Raw genomic sequence first — 21,421 nt, forward strand, 5'->3', positions numbered from 1 at the left:
TAGAGCTACTGCGTGCAACGTGTTTGTACTTTTAAAAAACGCCGATTTTTATTTCTAAATTGCTGAATTTCCACACGGCTTGCACTCAGCACACCTGGCACCCACTTGGCATCATTTTCGCCTTGTTTTGACGATCCCAGCCGACTTTAGGGCTGAAGATCGAGGTGCAGAGTAAACAGATTCTACGGCGGCCATATTGGGTGAGGGGGCGAGAGCGGTGAGAGCGCTCCAGTCTCCTGTACTTAAGGAAACGGTTGTTCTCCGCGCTAGCGGTCGCGTTAGCGGACGCGCCTCCTCAGCGCCGGAGTCACGCCAGAGTCAGCCCGTCTGCGCCCGTCAGCGTTCCGACAGCAGACGGCGCAGGACGGCTGGCTGGCATTTCTATTTGGTTGGTGCCTTACTCTTCTCGACTTTAGCTATGTGTTTCTCTTACTCATCAGAGACCCTCTTAAATCTCCGTCCTCCGGTAGACCGCTGCCACTCTGTTTTTCCTGGTCGCCGTGCCCTTAGAAAAGGTTGCATTGAATGCGGATGGCGTTTTCTTACACACAACAAGCCGCAACTGATTCATCAACCTATCACTACCGCTTGCCTACTCCTGAACACACGTTCCCTAGGCTGTCATGCGCTAGATATTTGGAATTTGCTCGATAACTCTGATATTTCCTGTCTTTTTCTCACAGAGACTTGGCTTAGTGATACCTCGGCCCCTGACTTAGTCAACGCCATCCCACCTAATTATTCCATCATCAGGAGGGACAGAACATCTGGGCGCGGGGGTGGTGTGGCCATTATAGTTAACAACCAGCTGCACTGCACTACCTTCCCGATAGACAATATTCAGGACACCGAGGCGCTCGGCTTCACACTTCATTTGTCTCCCCACCAGGCATGTACCGGCATTCTCGTATATAGAACTCCCGGTCCCTTAGGCTCTTTCCTGGATGATTTACAGGTAGCACTTTCAGTCCCATGTCTTAAATCGGAACATTGTTTACTTCTAGGCGACCTAAACATACACATGGATGAGGCCACAAATCCTGACACAGTGAAACTCATGGAGGTCACAACAGCATTAGGACTCATGCCTTTCATTCATGATCCCACGCATAATAAGGGCCATATTCTGGACCAAGTTTTTTCCACCGTCCCTATTAATGTACTTGCGCCTCAGCCAGTATTATGGTCAGATCATTATTTAATTTCCTTTTTCCTATTAAGTGCCCCTCCCCCTAGACCAAATCCCACTACCTCTGCTAAACGACTTTCCAGGCCTTTTCATTTGCTCTCTAATGAGATGCTACTACAGGCCATGTCATGTTCACCCTGCACCTTGTCAGGTAATGTGGAAATCGATCTTGCTCATTACACTGAATGGCTCACGACTATACTGGCGGATCTCGTGCCCGAGAAAGCCGCTAAACCTGGAAACAAACGTCCTTCTGCCCCCTGGTTCACATCTCAGCTTAGAGAAGCCCGTCTAAACTGCAAGAGAGCAGAAAGAGCCTGGAGGAAAGACTACAATCCTCTTGAGAAAGAAAAATTTAAAAACTTAACTAGATCCTACCACAAGATGATTTGGAGTGGAAAAAAATCCTATCTTGAACGTCGGATAGACGAATCTGAAAACTCCTGTAAGGAAATCTTTAAAATTGTTAAGGATTTTACTTCTCCGTCCCTAGGCATCTCTACGCAGTCTCACTCAGAACCTTGGCTGACTGAACTGGCTCATTTCTTTGTAGATAAAATAACATCTATTCAAGCCTCTCTTGCTATTTACTCTAAACAGCCTCAGGATGCTGCTCTTGGTGTCCTTTCCTCTTCACAACCCACTCTCCTGGAATTCCCTCAGCTGAGCCTTGCTGCTTCATTAGACCATCTGACAGGCTTAAAGTCGGGCTCTCCTTTAGATCCCTGCCCGGTCTCTTGCCTCAACAAAATAGCTCCTGCGATAAATGGCCCCATCAACTCCATTCTCAATTCCTCACTGTCTTCTGGCGTAGTCCCCCCAGGCTTGGAAGAGTGCTCTCATCCTTCCACTCATAAAAAAACCAGCTTTGGATCCCATCATACATGCCAACTACAGGCCTATTTCTCTCCTCCCCGCACTGGCGAAGGTAGCGGAAAGACATGTGCACAGATCCATCTCTGATTTCATCGAGAATAACAATCTGTTGCACACTACTCAATCTGGGTTTCGTGCGAATTACAGCACAGAGACCGCGCTACTTGAAGTCACCACCGCTATCAGAGAGGTCTTGGATACTGGAGGAAAGGCCATGTTGGTCATGTTGGACCTGTCGGCGGCGTTCGACACCGTTCCCCATGATACCCTCCTAACGCGACTCTGGGATTGTGGTCTCCGGGGGACGGTGTGGAACTGGCTCAAATCATTTCTAGCTAGCCGTCGACAAACGATCTGGGCGCCACCTCACTCCGCAGCTATGGCAACTCTGGAAGTGGGGGTCCCTCAGGGGTCTATTCTTAGCCCCCTGCTCTTTAACATCTTTCTGGCCCCCCTTGCAGAGGTTGCGGAGTCGTTTGGCGCTCAGATCGTGTCCTATGCTGACGACACCCAGCTCTTGTTCACATGCAACAAGAATGAGGTGTTCGATGGGATCCGCATCAGAGGCTGCCTAGAAGCAGTCTTTGATTGGTTCAAAAGACACGGCTTAAAATGCAACTCCGACAAATCGGAGCTGCTCTTTTTTGGATGTGTCTCTGAACCAAACTGGAAAAGTTGGTGGCCACAAGATCTGTTTCCACCTGCTAATGCAAGTACCAAGGCTAAAAATCTAGGAATCATTGTTGATAATGAGTTAACCTTTGGGCCTCAAATATCCTGTCTTACGGGGTAATGCTTCGGGATCCTGCGGATGCTCAGAAAATTCCTCCCCTTGATTTCTGTGAACCATCGAAGGGTCATTGTTCAAGCACTTGTCGGGTCGCGTTTAGACTATGCAAATGCCCTCTATCTAGGACTCCCTAAATATCTCGTGAGGAGACTCCAAGTAGTCCAAGATTCAGCTGCCAGGGCTATTTATGGACTCCCTAGACGAGCTAGTGCCTCTGACTTGTTGAAGGAACTGCACTGGCTTCCTATAGCCAAGAGGGTTCTCTTCAAAAGCCTGACGCTGACCTACAAGGCCCTTCATGACTCAGGTCCTAGGTATATTAGGAAGCGCCTTGCTCTTTACAAGCCGAGCAGAGCTTTGCGATCTGCCTCCTTGTCCAAAATGGTCGTTCCGTCCATCAAGCAAACCAGACAAGGGGGGCGTTCTTTTCATTACCTGGCCCCGCGCGCTTGGAATGAGCTTCCTATTTCCCTCAGACAGGCTCCTAGTCTGATGTCCTTCAGAAAGGCATTGAAAACCTGGCTTTTTACTAGTTAAACTTCGCTGTTCCTTTTATTCTGCAGTTATGTTTCCTTTCCTCAAAGGACTTCTTCGCCAAAGCGCCGGGACACTCCTACTGGAGTAGCCGTTGCGCTATAGAAGAACCCAAATAACATAACATAACATAACAAATATCGGTGCATATTATTTGTAACAAAGAAGAGATAGGAATCATGTCCCGTGGGCACTCTAGGAAGGGACTGGTAAGATAAAACCGTAACTTTACTTTGATTATGTTGCCATCTTTCTAGTTCACACTTATTGAAAAAAACTGCTTTTAACTTGGATTTAATAAAAGACAAACATTTTGAGGGTGATGCACACAGGAAAGCTATGCCCAGATCTGTGAGGGACTGCTTAACGTATGTTAGCATGGGATACTGTTGGCTCGGTCAAGATTGATTATATCTTTTATTATCACTTGATTTATCATAATGGAGTCCCTTTTCAGATTCTCAAATTGGAATTAACCCAACCCAATCATGCCACCGATCCTTCGGTAGCTAATAGCAAGTTGTGTTCGTGGATTGAGAACTTGCTCGATATAGTACTTCCCAGAAAACCTATATTAAGAAATGTTGGACATAATAAATCCCCATGGTTCACCCCGAAACCTCGCCAATTGAAACAGTGCAAAAAATTTGAAAGAGCATGGAGGAAAGATTTTTCAATCGATAAAAATGTAGAATATAGGTCATCCATCGCATCCTATAAAGCAGCAATAAAAGCAGCCCAGGCCGCCTATTTTGAGGAAAAAATCCAATCCTCCTCTGATTCCTCCAGAGAAATATTTCGGATTGCAAAAAAAACTCTTGAAAGTCCCTGATCCTCCCGCAGTCCCTGACCCGTCCGGACACCGATGTAATGAATTAGCAGGATTCTTTTCCACTAAAATACAATACAAAACACAAATACAAAACATTCTCAGACATCTCGCACACACTGACAATGAGCACTCACCCAAGCTCTCCGACCCAGAACTTCAGAATAATTCTCACCCATTAGAATCACACTCCACTCACGGAGGAATTACTTCTTCCCATCTCAGACTCAGTAAAAAGTGGGTCACCGCTTGACCCCGCCCCCCTTAACATTTTGCAGCGGGTAGCACCCACGGTCGCCTCCCCCATTACTAATTTAATTAATGCCTCTCTAGCATCGGGTACAGTCCCCTGAGACTGGAAAAAGGCAATGGTGAAGGCTTTATTGAACACACTTGGACCCCGCTGAAATGGGCAACTATCACCCCATTTCATTACTCCCTGGAATCAGCAAGATCGCAGAAAAACATGTCAATCACATACTTTCTAACATCTGGAAACTTTTTAACTGCTCCATTCCTCACAGACTGGTTTTTGCCCTGGTCAGGGCACAGAACCGCACTGTTAGCGGTAGTGGAGGAGTCAAGAAAAATTCTTGACTCCGGAGGATCCTCAGCCATGATCCTACTAGACCTAAGTGCAGCCTTTGGCTCGGTGAACCACTGCATCTTGGTTCACCGTCTCAAAAAGGTGGGAGTGGCAGGTATGGCCTTATCATGGTTGCAGTCATTCCTGGAAGACAGATACTTCCAGGTATTCGATAGAAACGCCCTCTCCCATCCAGTCTCGTAATGTGGAGTTCCCCAGGGCTCATCCCTGAGCACCACACTTTTCAATATATATATGGCCCCCTTAGCACAGATCATAGCCCCTTTTGGAATCCACATAGTTACATACGCAGATGATACCCTGTTAATCGTGGTACTGAACCACCCACGGATCTGTGCTCCTGCCTCAAGGAAGTCCCCAATTGGATGAAATCATCTCACCTGAAGCTCAATGGTGACAAAGCGGAGCTCATGCTGCGGGGTAACCAAGCAAGCTTCAACTCAAACAATATGTGGCCGATTTGTATGGGCCCAACTCCCACGCCAAAAAATGAGATAAAAAGCCTGGGTATCTGGCTTGACCATTATCTCACTCTCAGAGTCCAAGCAAGGAAAACCGCCGCTGCCTGCTACGGACTGCTCAGAAGAACCCGAAAAATACTCCCTCTTTTACCCTGCCACTCAAGAAAGCTTTTGATCCATGCCCTCATCCTCGCCAGGTTGGATTATGGCAACGCTCTCTATTTGGGTGCCCCTAATTCAGTGATTGCCAAATTACAAATTGTACAAAACTCAGCAGCAAGACTTCTTACAGACACAAATAACCACTGCTCAGCAAAGCCTACCTTACGTTCCCTCCACTGGCTCCCGGTACAGGAGAGAATACATTTCAAGGCCCTCTAAAATGCGCATAAGGGCTTGCAAGGTAAAGGCCCACCTATCACCCAAAATTTGGTCAGACCTTATAAGGCTACTCTATGCCTCTTCTCGGACGAGCTTCACTTGGCAGAGGTACCTAGAGTTAAGAAGGCCAGAACAGGCGGCCACCTTTTCTCTTACAATGCTTCTAAGCTCTGGAACTCCTTACCTCTCCCTATCCGCAAGGAAGCCAACCATTTGACATTTCGCAAACATCTGAAAATTTGGCTATTCCCATAACCCTTTCCCCCCACCCCCCAGCTTTGCTGCAGCGCTGGGATGCTTCTGGGTAGCCATGCGCTATACAAGGGCATCAAAAACATTTTTTGAAAAAATGAGCGGGCCAGTTTGATTGAGTCATTAATGAAAGGGAGGCCAAGTTCTTTATGGGCAATCAAGCTCAGGTAAGCCGGGGGGCTGAGAGCAGCTTTTTAACAAATTTAACCTCCGCTCTCTGCACGGCACCCATTTGAGCTTTGCCCCATATTTCAGATTTTTCCAGGTGGATTTCTACCATTTCCCCGCATGGGTTTTTGCCCAAGTTGGAAGCAAATTTCCACAGAGCAGCTATGCTTCTTTTCCATATGTTTGTTATGTTTTCTACCATAGCAGACCAGTTTAGTTTGGAGTCGAAAAATAGACCCAAGTAAATGAAATACTCTACACATTCTAGGGAACCCCAATCTAGGTGGAGTGAAATTGGCTTTATTCTTCCTATCCCGGCTGCCATAACAAAAGTTTTTGATTTGTTGACAAACAAACCCAGTTCAGCCATATAATTTGAATATAGGTCAATTAAATGCTCAGGGGTGTTTTGGTCATCAGGATAGAATCATCTGCGTAGAGAAGAGCAGGCTATGAAAAGTCACCTGCAGAGGGAATGTCCCTAAATTGTGCAGTCAAATCCTTGTGAAGTTTGTTGGTATAAAGAGAGAAAAAAAAGGGGGCGAGGACACACCCCTATCGAACCTTGTCAAGTTTGTTGGTATACAAAGAGAAAAGATAGGGGGGGGAGAACACATCCCTGTTGAACCCTCTTTTCAATTCTCAACAATTTTGTGCATTCCGCCTGCTTTCCAAACCTGATTACAGCCCCTGCCTCTCTATAAAACTCTAATAGAATGGATTATGTAGTTGTCCACGCCCATTGACTCCATAAGAGCCCACAATTTTGTGTGGCTCACGCAGTCAAAGGCTGCGGACAAGTCCATAAAAGCCATATAAAACTGACCCTTTTTTGTAGTTTAAAGAGCTTTATTGAATCAAATAAAGAACAAGGTACAATAATGTAACATCAGAAAAAAGAAGTACCAAAAAGTATCATAATCATATACGAAGAAATAATGGGTAAAACTTAACATAACACATTTTGACATAGAAATCTATAATCAAAGTTATAAGCAATTAAAGAACTATGTACCATAACATTATAAGCAATTAAAGAAATATGTACCATAACATATTAGCATTTTTGGGTTTTATAAGAAAAAAGAAAGAAAAAAGAAAGGGAGAAAGAAAGAGAAAGAGATTGAAAAAGAAAGAAAGAAAGAACGAAAGAAAGAATAGCAAAAGATAGAAAGTCTACATTTTTACACGATATATTAGATGCAACTATCCAATAGGGAATATTGTACACTCACCAATGTCAAAATAATAGCAATCAAATATGAACATTATGAAAGAGGTTTAACACTATACTCATGACGGTTAAAAAACAAAGGTAGTGTCCTTGTTAAGTAATGCAGAAGAGGATAAGTAATTGGTATAGGGAGGCCAGAAGGCTTCTTTTCGGAGGAGTTGTTAAGAGGTGAGTGCAGATGCCCTTTCCAGTCTGTTATCGGAACATAGAAGATTCCACCACGTGGAAACATTGACTTTAGAAGCATCCTTCCAGTTGGAAGTGATAAACTGAAATGCAATGGCAAGTAACAGATCTACAAAAGTGCCCATCCTACGAGCACCAAACCAATGTATGGAATTACTACTCAGAAATATGGAGTAGTTCAAGTTCCAGGAAAACTTTATTCGGCTGCTTTTTAAGACAGACATAAAAGCACATAAAAAAGAACATTATCATTTCATAATATTTACAGCAGTACAACAATAAAAATAAAAACTCAGCTCATCTTATACAAGATACTCCAAGTACAACTCAGTAATTATGTAACATTTCCTGTATTGAAGCACCTTCTTTAAAAACATTGCTAATCTCCACGCTATGTGCTCATTTTCTAGTAGCTGGAGTAAAAACATGGCTGGGCGACACTGCCTAAGCCCCTGATTTCCAAAAAATTGAATAATCCATCCTTTCCTTGGCTCGATATAAAATTTACAGAACAAGACAAGGTGTAGAGTAGATTGTTCAGATATTTTGTCACAGGGACACGGTAACAAATCGTGGGACAAATCATTCATTTTCGGTAATGACACTAACCTATGTATATTTCCCAATCTGAATCTAGTTAAAAGAAATCTGACGAACGTTCCGGGTACGAAAGATAGGTAAGGCTCCATCCCCAGGGTTGTACGTAACAACTGATGTTGCCTCACACTAATCTTAGAAATTTCCCCTACCATTCTGATAGATTCCAGTAATTGGAGGCCCTCTTTTTTTAGTGTCTTTCTAGGAATCTCCAGCATGGAGGCTGGCTTTTAAAAATATTCTGGATGACCTCCTAGATCGTTCATGAAATCGTGGACAAATCTAATCCAGGGAATCATTAAGGCCCCCTCCAACTTCAAGGTGTCTTGCATGATCTACTAGTCTCATCTTTACACCAAACTCTATGCCACAAGAGTATTTGCTCTATTTTTATGAAATGAGCTATATAATAAAGACCCAGCTCCTCATGGCAGACATACGAAGAGGTACTGGGGGGTACAAAAAGAATATACCTTAGAAAGGTGTTTTCAATCGTTTGTAGCAGAATGGTGTGTACAAAACCCCACACCCCTGCCCCATAGGTTGCCATTGTAATACATTTGGCTTTGTATATTTGCAGGAGTTCTAGGGGTGGTTTGCTGCCTATTTTTTGGGCAAAAGTTGCTAGGGCTGATGATGATCTAGTAAATGTCAGTTTTTGTTTAGCAGAAATGGTTTGAACCCATTAAATCAAGGTGAATGAATAAAATACCTAGGTAGGAAAAACTTCTGGTTGAAAGTAGCTTCTTCCCATCTTTGAACATTTCTCATGTCCTCTGTGTCCCTTTCTCATGACGTAGGTCTTAGAGATGTTAGTGTTAAGACCTAAATCCTTCATAAAATTGCTGAAACTATCCAAGGCTCTCTGGAGGCCGTTTTGGATGCGTGCCATTAGCACGGCATCATCCGCCTAGAGAAGTGCGGGTATGAGCCGGCCTCCAGCTTGGGGAAAGTCTTTGCCCTTCAAATATGGAGAATATATCAAAAGGAAAGTTAGAGGAGCAGATGGAGAAAAATAATGTACAAACTTTGTTCCAAAAAAAGAGAAATGTTAGGACACAAGAAAAAAGAGTGTAAATATGTGCCAGGTGTGTTTTTACAGGACCAACAGCTGAAGGATAGGTCAGAACTGAATTTAGAGATATATACAGGGGTCGGAAACAACTTTTGATAGAAATAATAAAGTGTTTGAGTGGTGCTAGCATTGCATGAAGTATGATGACTTTGTAACCAAATCAAGTTCCATGTATGTATAGGAAGAGTTTGTTGCAAATCCGACTCTCATAAAATTTCAGTTTTACTCTTGGGACGAGTGGGAAGAGAGAAATGGAGGTATTGATGCATACGAGAGGCCCGAAAGGGGAGGGAAGTTGATAATGGATCAAATGGTGGGCCAGAAGAAGAAGAGGATGGTCCAGACAGAAGGGAAAGCTGTTGAGTTAGGAGCAATCTTGAAGAGTCGTATTTAAGGGGAAAAGTAACAGGCAAGGCAAATTTAGTTTGCACTTCCTGAGAGGATAGAAACCGCATATCCTGTAATAAGTGTTTAACCTGGAAGATCCATTTAACAGCCCAGACTTTCCAAAAAAGGGTACGATTGGAAAGTTTAATGGATTTATTATGCCATAGGGGAGAATCCAAAAATAGTATTAAAGGCAAAAGTGATTTTTTTAAGGACTGGATTGAAAGTCAATATGAATTGTGAAATGGTTGGGGATTTAAATATTAATACAATAAGGAGGCGTGTAAGGGAGATGTTTATTGACCTTGCATTGTTATAATCCCTTTTCCTTGTTAGCCAATTTCATGCATTTCCCTTGTTTATTTAAATCCCCATGTATAACAACGGGTCAGAAAAAATGAAACCATCTATACAACTATGTGCTGTTGATAGGATACAATCCCTGAATCCAAGGTATTCATGGTGAAAAATATGTTCCCATCAGATACCCATCCTGTACCGCCCTACATCATTTCGGATCTTTCACCCGAAGGAAGTGGAAACAAGTCCACTGTGGATTAGGTAGATTGTGTCCTAATCGTATTTGAAGGATGCAGTGATGTCTAAATGAAAACTATGTGTTGGTATCAGGGGGCAAAAATAGTTAGCAGTGCAAAAAGTGCTATACGTAGCGTGTGATCAAGTGAGTTAATATTGGGTTGTGGGAGTGGAAAGAAGAATTTTAATAAGATCCTACCCGCACCCAAGGTTAGAAAACAGTGCAAAGTAGTGTTAACAAATAACTACTTAGGTCTAATCTAGGTCGACATGTTTCTGCAGTTTTGAAGGCTCCCCACAAAGTGCCTCTCGTCTTTGGGATTTCAATCCTAGTCTCGCTAATCTGTACGTGCACCAATTTGAACAACAGCACGTGCTCGCAGACACCAATCCCCATCTGCTGTGTCTGCGAGCGTGGAAACGCTACATCGATGACATTTTTGTGGTGTGGCGTGGGAATGAAACCTAACTCAAAGAATTCCATGAGTGGCTGAATCAGAAGAATCGTTATCTTAAATTCACCATGGAATATGATGCATGCAGATTGGCTTTCCTAGATCTAATGATCATTGGTACAATCGATGGCCTCAGGTCGGAGCTCTATCTAAAACCCATGGCCCGGAACTCTTTGTTGAATTACCATAGCTGGCACCCAAAGTCCCTTTGGGATAATTTGCCCTATGGGCATTTTCTGCGTATACAGAGAAACTGCACAGACAAGGTATCTTTTGAAACACACGCTAAGAATTTAACACGAGATCTCTTGGACAAAGATTACCCGAAACAACTGGTAAACCGATCCAAAAAAAGAGCAGCAAACAATAATAGAACAAGCCTACTGGAAATAATGCCTCCCAAACAAAAGACAGAACGAATGACCTGTGTAACGACATTTGGTACAAAATCAAACCAAATCACTAGCATTATCAAGAAACACTGGGGCATTCTTAATACGGGAAAAGACAAACTGCCCGTCCCCCTATTTGCCTTCAAAAGGGGACAAAATTTAAGGGACAAATTGGTCCACACAAGACCTAGGATTAAAATCCCAAAGACGAGAGGCACTTTGTGGGATATGCCTGCTGTAATCGGACACCATCCATGTGGTCAATGTGCAGCATGCCCCCAGACTCGTAAATCGACTACGATCAACATTGGGACAGAACATCCGTGGGAACAGCGCAGGTTTACGAACTGTAATAGTTCCAACCTCATATACCTAATCAGTTGTCCCTGCGATAAGAAATACGTGGGGATGACCACGAGAAAAATAAAGACCAGGATCTCAGAGCACAAGAGCTCGATACGCTGTAACAAACAAACAACACGTATGACTAAACACTTTCTAGAGGCCCAACATGCCCCCACCGATCTGCACTGGACAGTGCTAGAACAACCAGTAATCCCTAAACACATTACAGACATAAGCACCTTCCTACATAAAAGAGAACAAAGATGGGTGTACAAACTTCAAACTGATATAACAGGTCTGAATGAAGACATCCCATGGATGTCACTGTAGGCTTCTGGTATATTGTTCATTGCATAAGGTGATGTAGATTTTGCACCTGTGAGCTAGAACGTTGCAAAATATCAGCATGCATTTTTCCACCTCCCACTATGATTATTGTTACCCATTCACTAACATCATGGTAATGGAGATTTGAAAACAATATAAACAATGCATATATAAGATAGCAATTGGCTTCTAAATCAAGATAAAGGTCTACTGGTTTCCTTATTATTTAAACCCAACATGTAGGCTAGTACAGTACATCGAGCAACTACCGAGATCTTAACATATACCTCGGTTTTCAAAGAACTATAGCAAGTTCATGGAACAGGCACTCTTATATTTTTTCAAAGATCCTCTGTAGATCGGGCGTGGTAGCTTAAATCTGCCAACGCACTATATTGCAGATTATATCGACCATGGGCGACAGGATCCAAGCATATAAACTACAAGTCCCATCACCGGTGTAGTCCCGGCGCCCGCGACAAGGAGTGTCACGTGATTTCCCCGCCGGCCAATGAGAAGGAGTTTAAATATTCCGCTTCCTGTCCGCTCCGGTACCTCCCATCGACAGCCTAGATGAAGGCGAGGAGTACCGACGGACAGGTAAGCGGGTGGGGGACAAAGTACCAACACAACGAACGGGCTCCATTGACCCCTCTGCAACAAAGGGATTTCAGGCTTAAGAGGGAGATCCCTTCGTAACTCTGTATTTTTTCGTTGGTTCCCCTTAGCCTAAACACCCGATAAATACACACGGGTACCGTGCTCGATCCTTGTTTACATGTAAGCGATCGTGCTTACATTCATCTAAGCACTAAATCTAGCCGCAATATCAAGGTTTAAAGTGCCAAATTGCAATAATATTGGCTTTCCCGATAGCGGGCTGAAATATAAAACAGCCGAAAAGTGAACAGGTTGGGGAAAGTGTGTGTGTTTTAATTGAGTTCTAAGAGAGCTCTTCCTCTTTCACTATTTTTTTCCTTTCACATCTAATAGAGCGGTGCTCCATTTGTACCTGAGCTGTAGCCGGGTGAGGTGGAGAGCTCATTCCCCAGATTGTGGGTGAGTGTATGTAATCTTTTTTTCACACCAGGATTTGTTTGCCTGACCTTTAGGTTGATTGTTAAACAACCACTGACCAACATCACTTGGCAGAATATGTAACATCACGAGATATTCTCTTTGTGTTTGAAGCTATTGTTATAGACTGTGTATACCTCTTTTTGTGTGTTTGTCTGTCCGTCTTTTGGTGACCATTTGGATCATTTTGACTGGCGATCTCAGGTGATATGATTTTGATCACTTAATACACATTTATCAGCAGTAGCATACCATTGTTAAGGTCCTGATGAAGCAGACAGGTATCTTGTGAGCCTTCAAAACTGCAGAAACATGTCGACCTAGATTAGACCTAAGTAGTTATTTGTTAACACTACTTTGCACTGTTTTTTAACCTTGGGTGCGGGTAGGATCTTATTAAAATTCTTCTTTCCACTCCCACAATCCAATATTAACTCACTTGATCACACGCTACGTATAGCACTTTTTGCACTGCTAACTATTTTTGCCCCCTGATACCAACACATAGTTTTCATTTAGACATCACTGCATCCTTCAAATACGATTAGGACACAATCTACCTAATCCACAGTGGACTTGTTTCCACTTCCTTCGGGTGAAGGATCCCAAATGATGTAGGGCGGTACAGGACGGGTATCTGATGGGAACATATTTTTCACCATGAATACCTTGGATTCAGGGATTGTATCCTATCAACAGCACATAGTTGTATAGATGGTTTCATTTTTTCTGACCCGTTGTTATACATGGGGATTTAAATAAACAAGGGAAATGCATGAAATTGGCTAACAAGGAAAAGGGAAACGGATGAACGACAGACTCCTCCAATTTATAACATAGCGCTGCAGTGGATTCATCCAAAGAAGACATAGAAGGTAAAACCTGATGTATTAAAAAGGAGGAGTGGTATTGACGGAAATTGTGAAAGTTGACACTTTCCCTATCCTTGGGAGCAGAAAAGGAAGATATAGAGATACGGGCTTTCCGGCCGTTCCATAGACATTTACTCAAAATACTATTAAGAGTTGAAAAAAAAATTACGGTGAGCATCACTGGTAGTAGAGACAGGAAACAATTAACAACAGGAAGGCTCATCATTTTGGATGTATACAATCTGTCCCACCAAGACAAAAATAAGGGGGACCATTTTTCTGCCATACCGGATATTCCTGAAATTAAGTTAAGCTGTACCGTTCTAGCAACTGAAGAAGCGTATTTTGCTCCCAAACATTTAATGTAATTGATGTTCCACTTAAAATCTATTCCTTCGAACATACTTTTCAAACGATATTTATTTAATGGCAATACTTCGGATGAAGACAATTTAATTTATATCCGGACAGGGCTGCATATGAAGATAAAAGATCTAAGAAAGCTGGCAAGGAGATAGAACGATCAGAGATGTATAATAGAATATCATCCGTATATGCAGTGAACTTGATCTCAATTGACTGATGTGTAAAACCTCCAAATGCAGAAGAATGACGTAGAGAATGAACAAAGGGTTCAAGGGATAAAATAAAGTGCAAAGGAGAAAGAGGGCAGCCTTGACGAGTCCCTCACTGGAGAGTAAAATAGGGAGATTGAAGTCCATTGACAAAAACTAAGGTGGTGGGAGAGGAATATAACAAATTTATAAAAGATAGAATAACAGGACCAAAACCATGTCACTTAATTGCGCCCATCAAAAAAAGCCAGTGAATGCGATCAAAAGCCTTCTCCGCATCCAAGGAGATGGCTGCAACAGGAGAGAACTCTTAGATGCAAGATTTATAAGTTGATTAAAGAGATGGGCCAATTATTAGCACATGATGAAGGGTCCTTATCCTTCTTTGGGATTAAGCAGATCATGGCTTTGAGAAAGTAATTGCAAGCCTCATTCTGAGAAAAAAAATACTGAAAGAGATAAAAGATAAGGAAGACGAGTTTGTGAAAAACAGGAATAAAATTCTGCAGAAAACCCATCTGGGCCAATGCCTTATCTTTAGGTAACATAGCTATGGCTGCCTTGAGCTCCAAAAGAGACAAATCTTTCTCTAATAAAGAGCAATCAGGAGAGGAAGGAGAACGAGGTGGCAATGATGCAAAAAATGACTCCAAAGCAATATGTGCGCTATATCAAAATACACTAAATAAATAAATATCCGATGGAGAAGATTTAGAAGAGTATAAGGACATATAGAAATCCGTAAAGCATTTTAATATCTCTTCATCTTTGAAATGACTAAGACCGTTATCATCAGTGATAATTATTTTGGGGCGTTGCGACTTGACCTTCAAGCAATTTGCAAGTAATTTACCAGCCCTATTATGGCCACCATAAAATTTAGAGTGGATTTTAAGCAACATCCCAGCAGCCTGTCATGTCGATTTCCTGTTAAAATTCAGTTTGGCTTGGACAAGTTTCTTAAGGGTATCATCAGAGAAATAAGTATGTTCAAGCTGTTTAATAGAGGATAGTAGAGAGGCTGATTCATGGAGAAGTTGTTTTTGTTTGACGGCAACATAATCAATGATAAAACCTCCTGCTGTTGCCTTGAAAGCATCCCAAATGGGGTGGAAATGGATGTCAGGACTAGTCTTGATGAGAAGAAATTCTGACAAAAAGTCTTTGAAGAGCCCAATAAATATGGGGTCTTTGAGCAAGTAATTGTTAAAGCGCCATCTATGAGATTTGGAGGGCTCCGACGTGAGATCTAAATCAATAAAATCAGGAGCATGGTCAGAAATAAGAATAGAGACAATTTCAGCGTGGGTTAGGTTAGGAATGAGATGAGGACTCAAAAATTCTAATCAATTCTGAGTGGGGGAGTAAAAAGTAAATTCCAGGGTGTCCAAATTATATATTCCCCAAGCATCCACCAGCCCTCTCGAGCGAATAGTAATAGTATTAGTAAATGTTGTATGCATTTTATTAGGAATGTATTTTGCATTGGATTTTCTGTCAATGAAGGGATCTAAGACCTGATTGCAATTCCCACCCACCACGAGGTTAGAGTCAGGGTAGGAGTGAAGGATATGGGACATAGACTGCCAAAACTGTGTGTCTAAACCAGTGGGACCATAAATGCTAAGAAGAGAGATAGGGTACCATTTACGGTAATATGCAAAAGAAGCCATCTGCAACTGCATCCCTCTCCTCCTTTTCAACAAGAATAGAGAGGGAGTTGTGAAATAATGTAACCACTCCATTATTCCTGTCTTTAGCTGGAGAACAATACATAAATCCTACCCATTGTTTTTTTGAGAATATTAATTTTCTGCATCATTAAGGCGAGTCTCTTGAAGCATAGCAATTTTACAATGCTATCTAGATAAATGGGTTAGCACCCTTTGTTTCTTGACAGGATTACGCAAACCTTTCATGTTCCAAGATATTATACGAACATTTTCAGTCATAGTAAAATCGAAGAGGTATTAAATAACATCATGAACAATCTTAAATTGATAACATTAAAAATAGAACAAGCAAAAATGTTGAACCAACAAGTAGAACATTATATAATAAAGGCAGATAGAGAAGATGTATAATGAAGGGCAAGAAAAAAAAAAAAGAAAAAAGTGACCAAAAATGCTATACTAAAAAAGTTCAAACGGTATAGGAGAAAATAAAAAAAAAGAAAAAGAAAAGGGAGGAAAAAGCAAAGGAAGAAAGAAGATGTAGAAAGAAAAGTTGACAAGAAGTCCGAAGACAAAGGAGCCAAAGCATATTGCCAGAGTGAAGGAGTTAACAAATAGAGGTGAGGAGCTGCAAAGGGAAGACAGACAAGAGTCAAGGTAGACAGGTAAAAGCGACTGAGACCAATAGATAAGTAGGAAAAAGATAATATAATAAAATCGGGAGCAGCAGCGTAGAGACAGAATATATAAAGTAACCTAAGAAACAAATATAATGTGAACAATTATATGCAACAAACTCATTGTAATGGAGAGGGAAGACTTACCAACAAGTGAAGTACTAGAGACAATAGGACTAGGGCGGGAAGCACACTGAGGAGATAACTGCAAGGAAGGAAGTCCATACTAAACATGGTGAATCTGTGAAGGAAAACCACAGAACTATTAGAAGATGCTAAGTTATGAGGATAAACATGCAACGTTCGCAAAGTAGACAAGCAGGTAAGGACAAAGAAAAACATCTAAACATATAAATTGAAAAAAGTTAAGCTTTTGGGATACAAACATCATGGTATAATGGCAATTATCAGGCTTTCCCAAAGTCCATCTCTTCTCCTTTGTGACGAGAAATAAATAGTCTTAAAACTTCAGGGCGGTCAAAGGAATAGGTCAGTTCCTTGAAAGTAACTTTAAAAAAAACAAGGATGGACAAGGCCATATCGAGCGTTCAAGGAGCGGAGAGCAGGGCGAAATGAAAGGAATTTTTTACGACGAGCCGCAGTGGCACGAGCCACATCCTGTGAGAGAAAAACTCTATGGCCGGACCACAACATCTGCTTCCTTTGCTTCGCTGCAGACAGAACCATCAATAAATCAGTATATTCCAAGAAGAGAACAATTATCTCTCTAGGGCGGTTGGTTGGCGAGGCAGAGAGGGAGCCCCCAGGTTTAGGACCAATTCGATGCGCACGCTGCAGGTTAAGGATAGTACCTTCCTTCAGACCAACTAGCTTGGGAATGTGTTCATGAAAGAGAGGTGGGTGCCACCAGAGTTCACGCACAAATTGACAAGACCCAAATATTGTAATCAGCACACCATAATCAGTGGTTTTCACCCAGAGGCCACCAGAAAAAGGACAATTGTTCATGAAGTGAAAGGGTTTGGGCCCAGATGTAGGTAATAGCACATTACCGAATGGTAAATACCGAATTTTACCGATTCGGTATTTACAATTCTGTAATTGCTATGTAGGTAAATAATTCGGTAAAAATACTGAATCTGTAATATTCATAATTACCGATTCGGTAATAACCAAATTGGTATTTGCCATTGATTCTGGTCATCGAGACTGATCACTGGATCAAGAAAACATTCGCATATTTCCCCTGACTTAAGATCCCTGAACTGGCTGCCTTTCGAAGCCAGAATACAGTTGAAAATTGCCTGCATGACACACATGGCTGTACACCACAGGTCACCCAACTACCTCACCCAAAAGTTGACCGTATCAGGAGGTTCGAGAACCAATAGAAGTTCAAAAAATCTCCTCCTGAAACCTCGAAGATTCCGGAAGGAAAAAACATACAAACGCTCCTTCTCAGGAATGGCACCTAGGATCTGAAATGCACTCCCGCCCGAAAAGAGGCTGATCTCCTCCACTGCATTTTTTAAGAAAGAAGTAAAAGCCATACTTATGGCTAAATTCACCTGACTCTATTTTGGTCCGATCTAAGACCTTACACCGACTCTGTATTAGCTGTTTATTTGATTATCTACATGTATTATGCTTTTATCTGATTGCGATCTTATTTTGTTACTCATGTACTACCTATTGTCATTATTGTAACAAAAGTCTGCTTAATCACCCTCTTGTTTCCCTTACCCCTCCTCTCTGTAAAGCGCTCTGATATCTGCAAAGATCTTGTTCGCGCTATATAAAACTTTGAAAATAAATAAATAAATTCTTATGGGCCTTGAAGCCCATAGGATTCAATAGCAAATACCGATTCGGTAATTACCGAATCGGTAAAATTACCGAATCTGTATGTTTTCAGTGCCCCTACATACCAATGTCCAAATACCGGTCGGAAACGGCCGAAAATCGTTATTTTCGGCCGATACCGACCGGTATTTTGACACCTACATCTGGCCCTTGGTGCCTTTAGAATTTACTCTAATCTCAGGGGTGATGCAATCTCAGACATACTGTTGGTAGTATATATAACAAGACCAAAAGTTATTAGGTTCCTATATTTTATTTATCCTCTCTGGTATGGATGAGAACTACAAACAAGACACGGCCGACACGTGTTTCGCCACAAGGCCTGCTGTCCAAGGCTTTTTCAAGGCAGGTAAGTCATAGTAAGATTCTCCGAATGGTTGTCCAAAATTCCAAGCTAAATGTCGATATGGGTCCTAGGATAAATCCTGTGTCATGAAGGCGGAAGAGAAACAACAAGCTCTGCAGTCTGGCCCCATGTTTAGGACCAATTTGATGCATATGCTGCAGGTTAAGGATAGTACCTTCTTTGAGACCAACTAGCTTGGGAATGTGAAGTTTAAGAAAAACAATCATGTTGGAGCCCCCCTCACCTTCAGGAATAACATAACAACAGAGATTGTTATGCCTATTGCGATTTTCCAAGTCCTCGATTTGCTGTTTGAAAAGAGTTATTTATCTAGACATAGCGTCCACCTTCGGGATCACATCCGGAGTATTACTAATCCTCTGTTCCACCACCGTAACCTTTCACTCTAAATTGATCCATTTGTCTTCCAGTCTCTGAAGGGTAGAGTTGGTTTCAATTAAGAAGGGTTTTAAATTCTTTATCTCCTTCATGAGATCTTCCAATGTTATGGGAAGAGGAGATGTGGAGGGAGAACCCAGCTCTTTCTTTTGGAGTTTCGACATAGCCATGGTGGAGTATAGTAGACATGGAAGCAGAGGCAATCTTTTGATTAGATGAAGGTTTTAATTATATATAGTGATGAAGCAAAAGATATCACCAATGTAAAGTAAAGGAGCAGAGCTGATATTGTGCAGCAGGAGAAAGTCGCATAGAAGATCTTTAATTCTGCATGTATTTACTCTCCTTCGTTGACAGCAAACAAGCAGGTGAGAAGAATGTGAAAAAAACCCACAACCTGCTCTCCCACATTAGCGCTCTGCCTTTTCATGTTGTCGGGGAATAAACGCTGGTGTTCCGCATTGGGAAATGACTCAGCCGATGCGCGGAGCCTCAGTGAATTGTGGCAATCCTGTGGCAGATCAAGGCAAGGCCCAAAAAAAACCCGACCTTTTTTCACCTGGACATATTTCGCTGCGAACAAAGCTAGATTTAAGCCTTGATCGATTGCGCCCGTCCCCTTTCTGAACCCATATTGGGTCTTGGCTAAAACATTATTTTCATATGCCCAATCCTCCAATCTATTTGAAAGCAATCTCCCCATTAGCTTGGCAATGCTGTCTAACAAGGAGATTGGAAGTTAATTAGCAGGGTTAGAGGGATCACCCTTCTTATATATAGGAATAATCACCGATTGTTTCCAGGATTCCAGGGGACCACTTTGATAACAGCGTTGAAAACTTGGGTCAGGAGTGGGGACCACATATTTTTATGTACAAGGAAAATATCTAGTGGGACCCCATCCAGCAGCCCTGCCTTTAAGGCAGGTGATTGGGAGAGTACAAACTCAATTCTCTCTAAGTAAAATTCCATCCCCAGTTGGGCCACCATCAGATCATCAGGTTATTTATAGTACTGTCCCTCTGTAGATGAAAAATGTTCTGGAAATGAAACAGCCAGGTGTATTCATCTATGTCGAGATCAAGAGAGGGACCACCCTGATCCTGCAAAAAAAGGGGCATTTGCCACCGTCCAAAAGGCCTTATTGTCTTTAATCCTAGAGCCCTCCTACAAATTTTGCAATGCTTCTTTCTCTTCTCCTTAACTGTCTTATAGTCAGCTTCCTTATCACATCTTTATTTCTGGGATATATTTTAAGAGCAGTGCGAAGATGTTTGGAAGCCTTCAAGCAATTTGTCTCAAACCATCTAGTCACCGATGGGGTGTTACTTGTAGCTTGGCATGAGAGTTTAGAACTGATAGATGATAAAATTCCTCTAAACTCTGTTACTACTTGGTAGCTGCAAGCTTGGGTATCTAAATAGGATTGGATCTCAGGTAGCACCTCCTTAACAACCTTTGGGAGAAAAGAAGTTGGATCTATTTCCCGTTTTTTCTACTCAGGATAAGTTTTGGGGCAACGATAAGGATTGTCTTAGCAGAGAGAGGCCAGACAAGGTAAAAGAGGAGGAAAGCATGATCACTAAATTCTGTCAGCTCAGCCATCTCTCAAAGTTAGCTTAAATCATTGTAAAATCAATTGTCGAAATAACCCTCGTTCGTTGGAAGGTGAGGAAAAGTTGACCCGTAGAGGGGTGACACAGGCTTATTATGACTAGGACCCAGGTTAATAACATACTGTTTAAGACATTTTCGTAGTTATGATGATTAAAATAGACGAGCGGCAATCATTAGTGTCAGTTATCCCACAGATACGTTGGTCTAATTTGGTGCAGCAATGCACATAAAAATCACCAGTCCAGATAAAAAAAATTGAGCGTGGGTCGTGAGGTAGAAGGGCTTCCAGTCTTCCTCCAACTCGTCTGTGACTTGTGTGGGATTTAAAAAATCATTATTTTAGAAATTAATCAATAATAAATACATTTTCCCAGATTCTTCTGCTAGGATAATATGAAAGTAAGGAGAGTTATTTGTAAAATCAACATTAACATGGGGAATCGTGTTTGCTATAAGTGTAAGTAAGCCCTCTTTAGATCTGCCTGATGCTGATGGATGTGCTGGCGTAGCAAAGGAACAGTAGCCATTTACATAGAACGACTGCTCTGCCCACGTTTCCTAGAAGCAGATAATATCAGCATTCATTAACACTTTATACCAATATTAGTTTTCTTTTTTGTTTTTATAACCCGCTATGTTCCATGAGAGAAACGTTATATCACTTGAGAACTCCTGAGAGCGGTCCATCACCGGTTCGGGTAAAGAAGATATAGGGCTGATCGGTAGAGGTGTGTTACTA

The 21,421-nt window shown here is 42.0% G+C and overlaps 1 protein-coding gene across 1 annotated transcript in view; it reads right to left on the minus strand.

Moving 5' to 3' along the window:
• The window catches only part of LOC147725637 (uncharacterized), a 174,542-nt gene that overhangs the window by 78,352 nt on the left and 74,769 nt on the right, over positions 1-21,421 (minus strand). Inside the window, exon 2 of the mRNA XM_086964326.1 lies at positions 16,644-16,737. Coding sequence (XP_086820452.1) covers positions 16,644-16,730 — 87 coding nt within the window. The 5' untranslated portion in view covers positions 16,731-16,737. The remainder of the gene's footprint in view (positions 1-16,643; positions 16,738-21,421) is intronic.

This window comes from Lissotriton vulgaris, chromosome 3_2 (assembly GCF_964263255.1).
Source record: "Lissotriton vulgaris chromosome 3_2, aLisVul1.2, whole genome shotgun sequence".
NCBI classification, from domain to species: Eukaryota; Metazoa; Chordata; class Amphibia; order Caudata; family Salamandridae; genus Lissotriton; species Lissotriton vulgaris.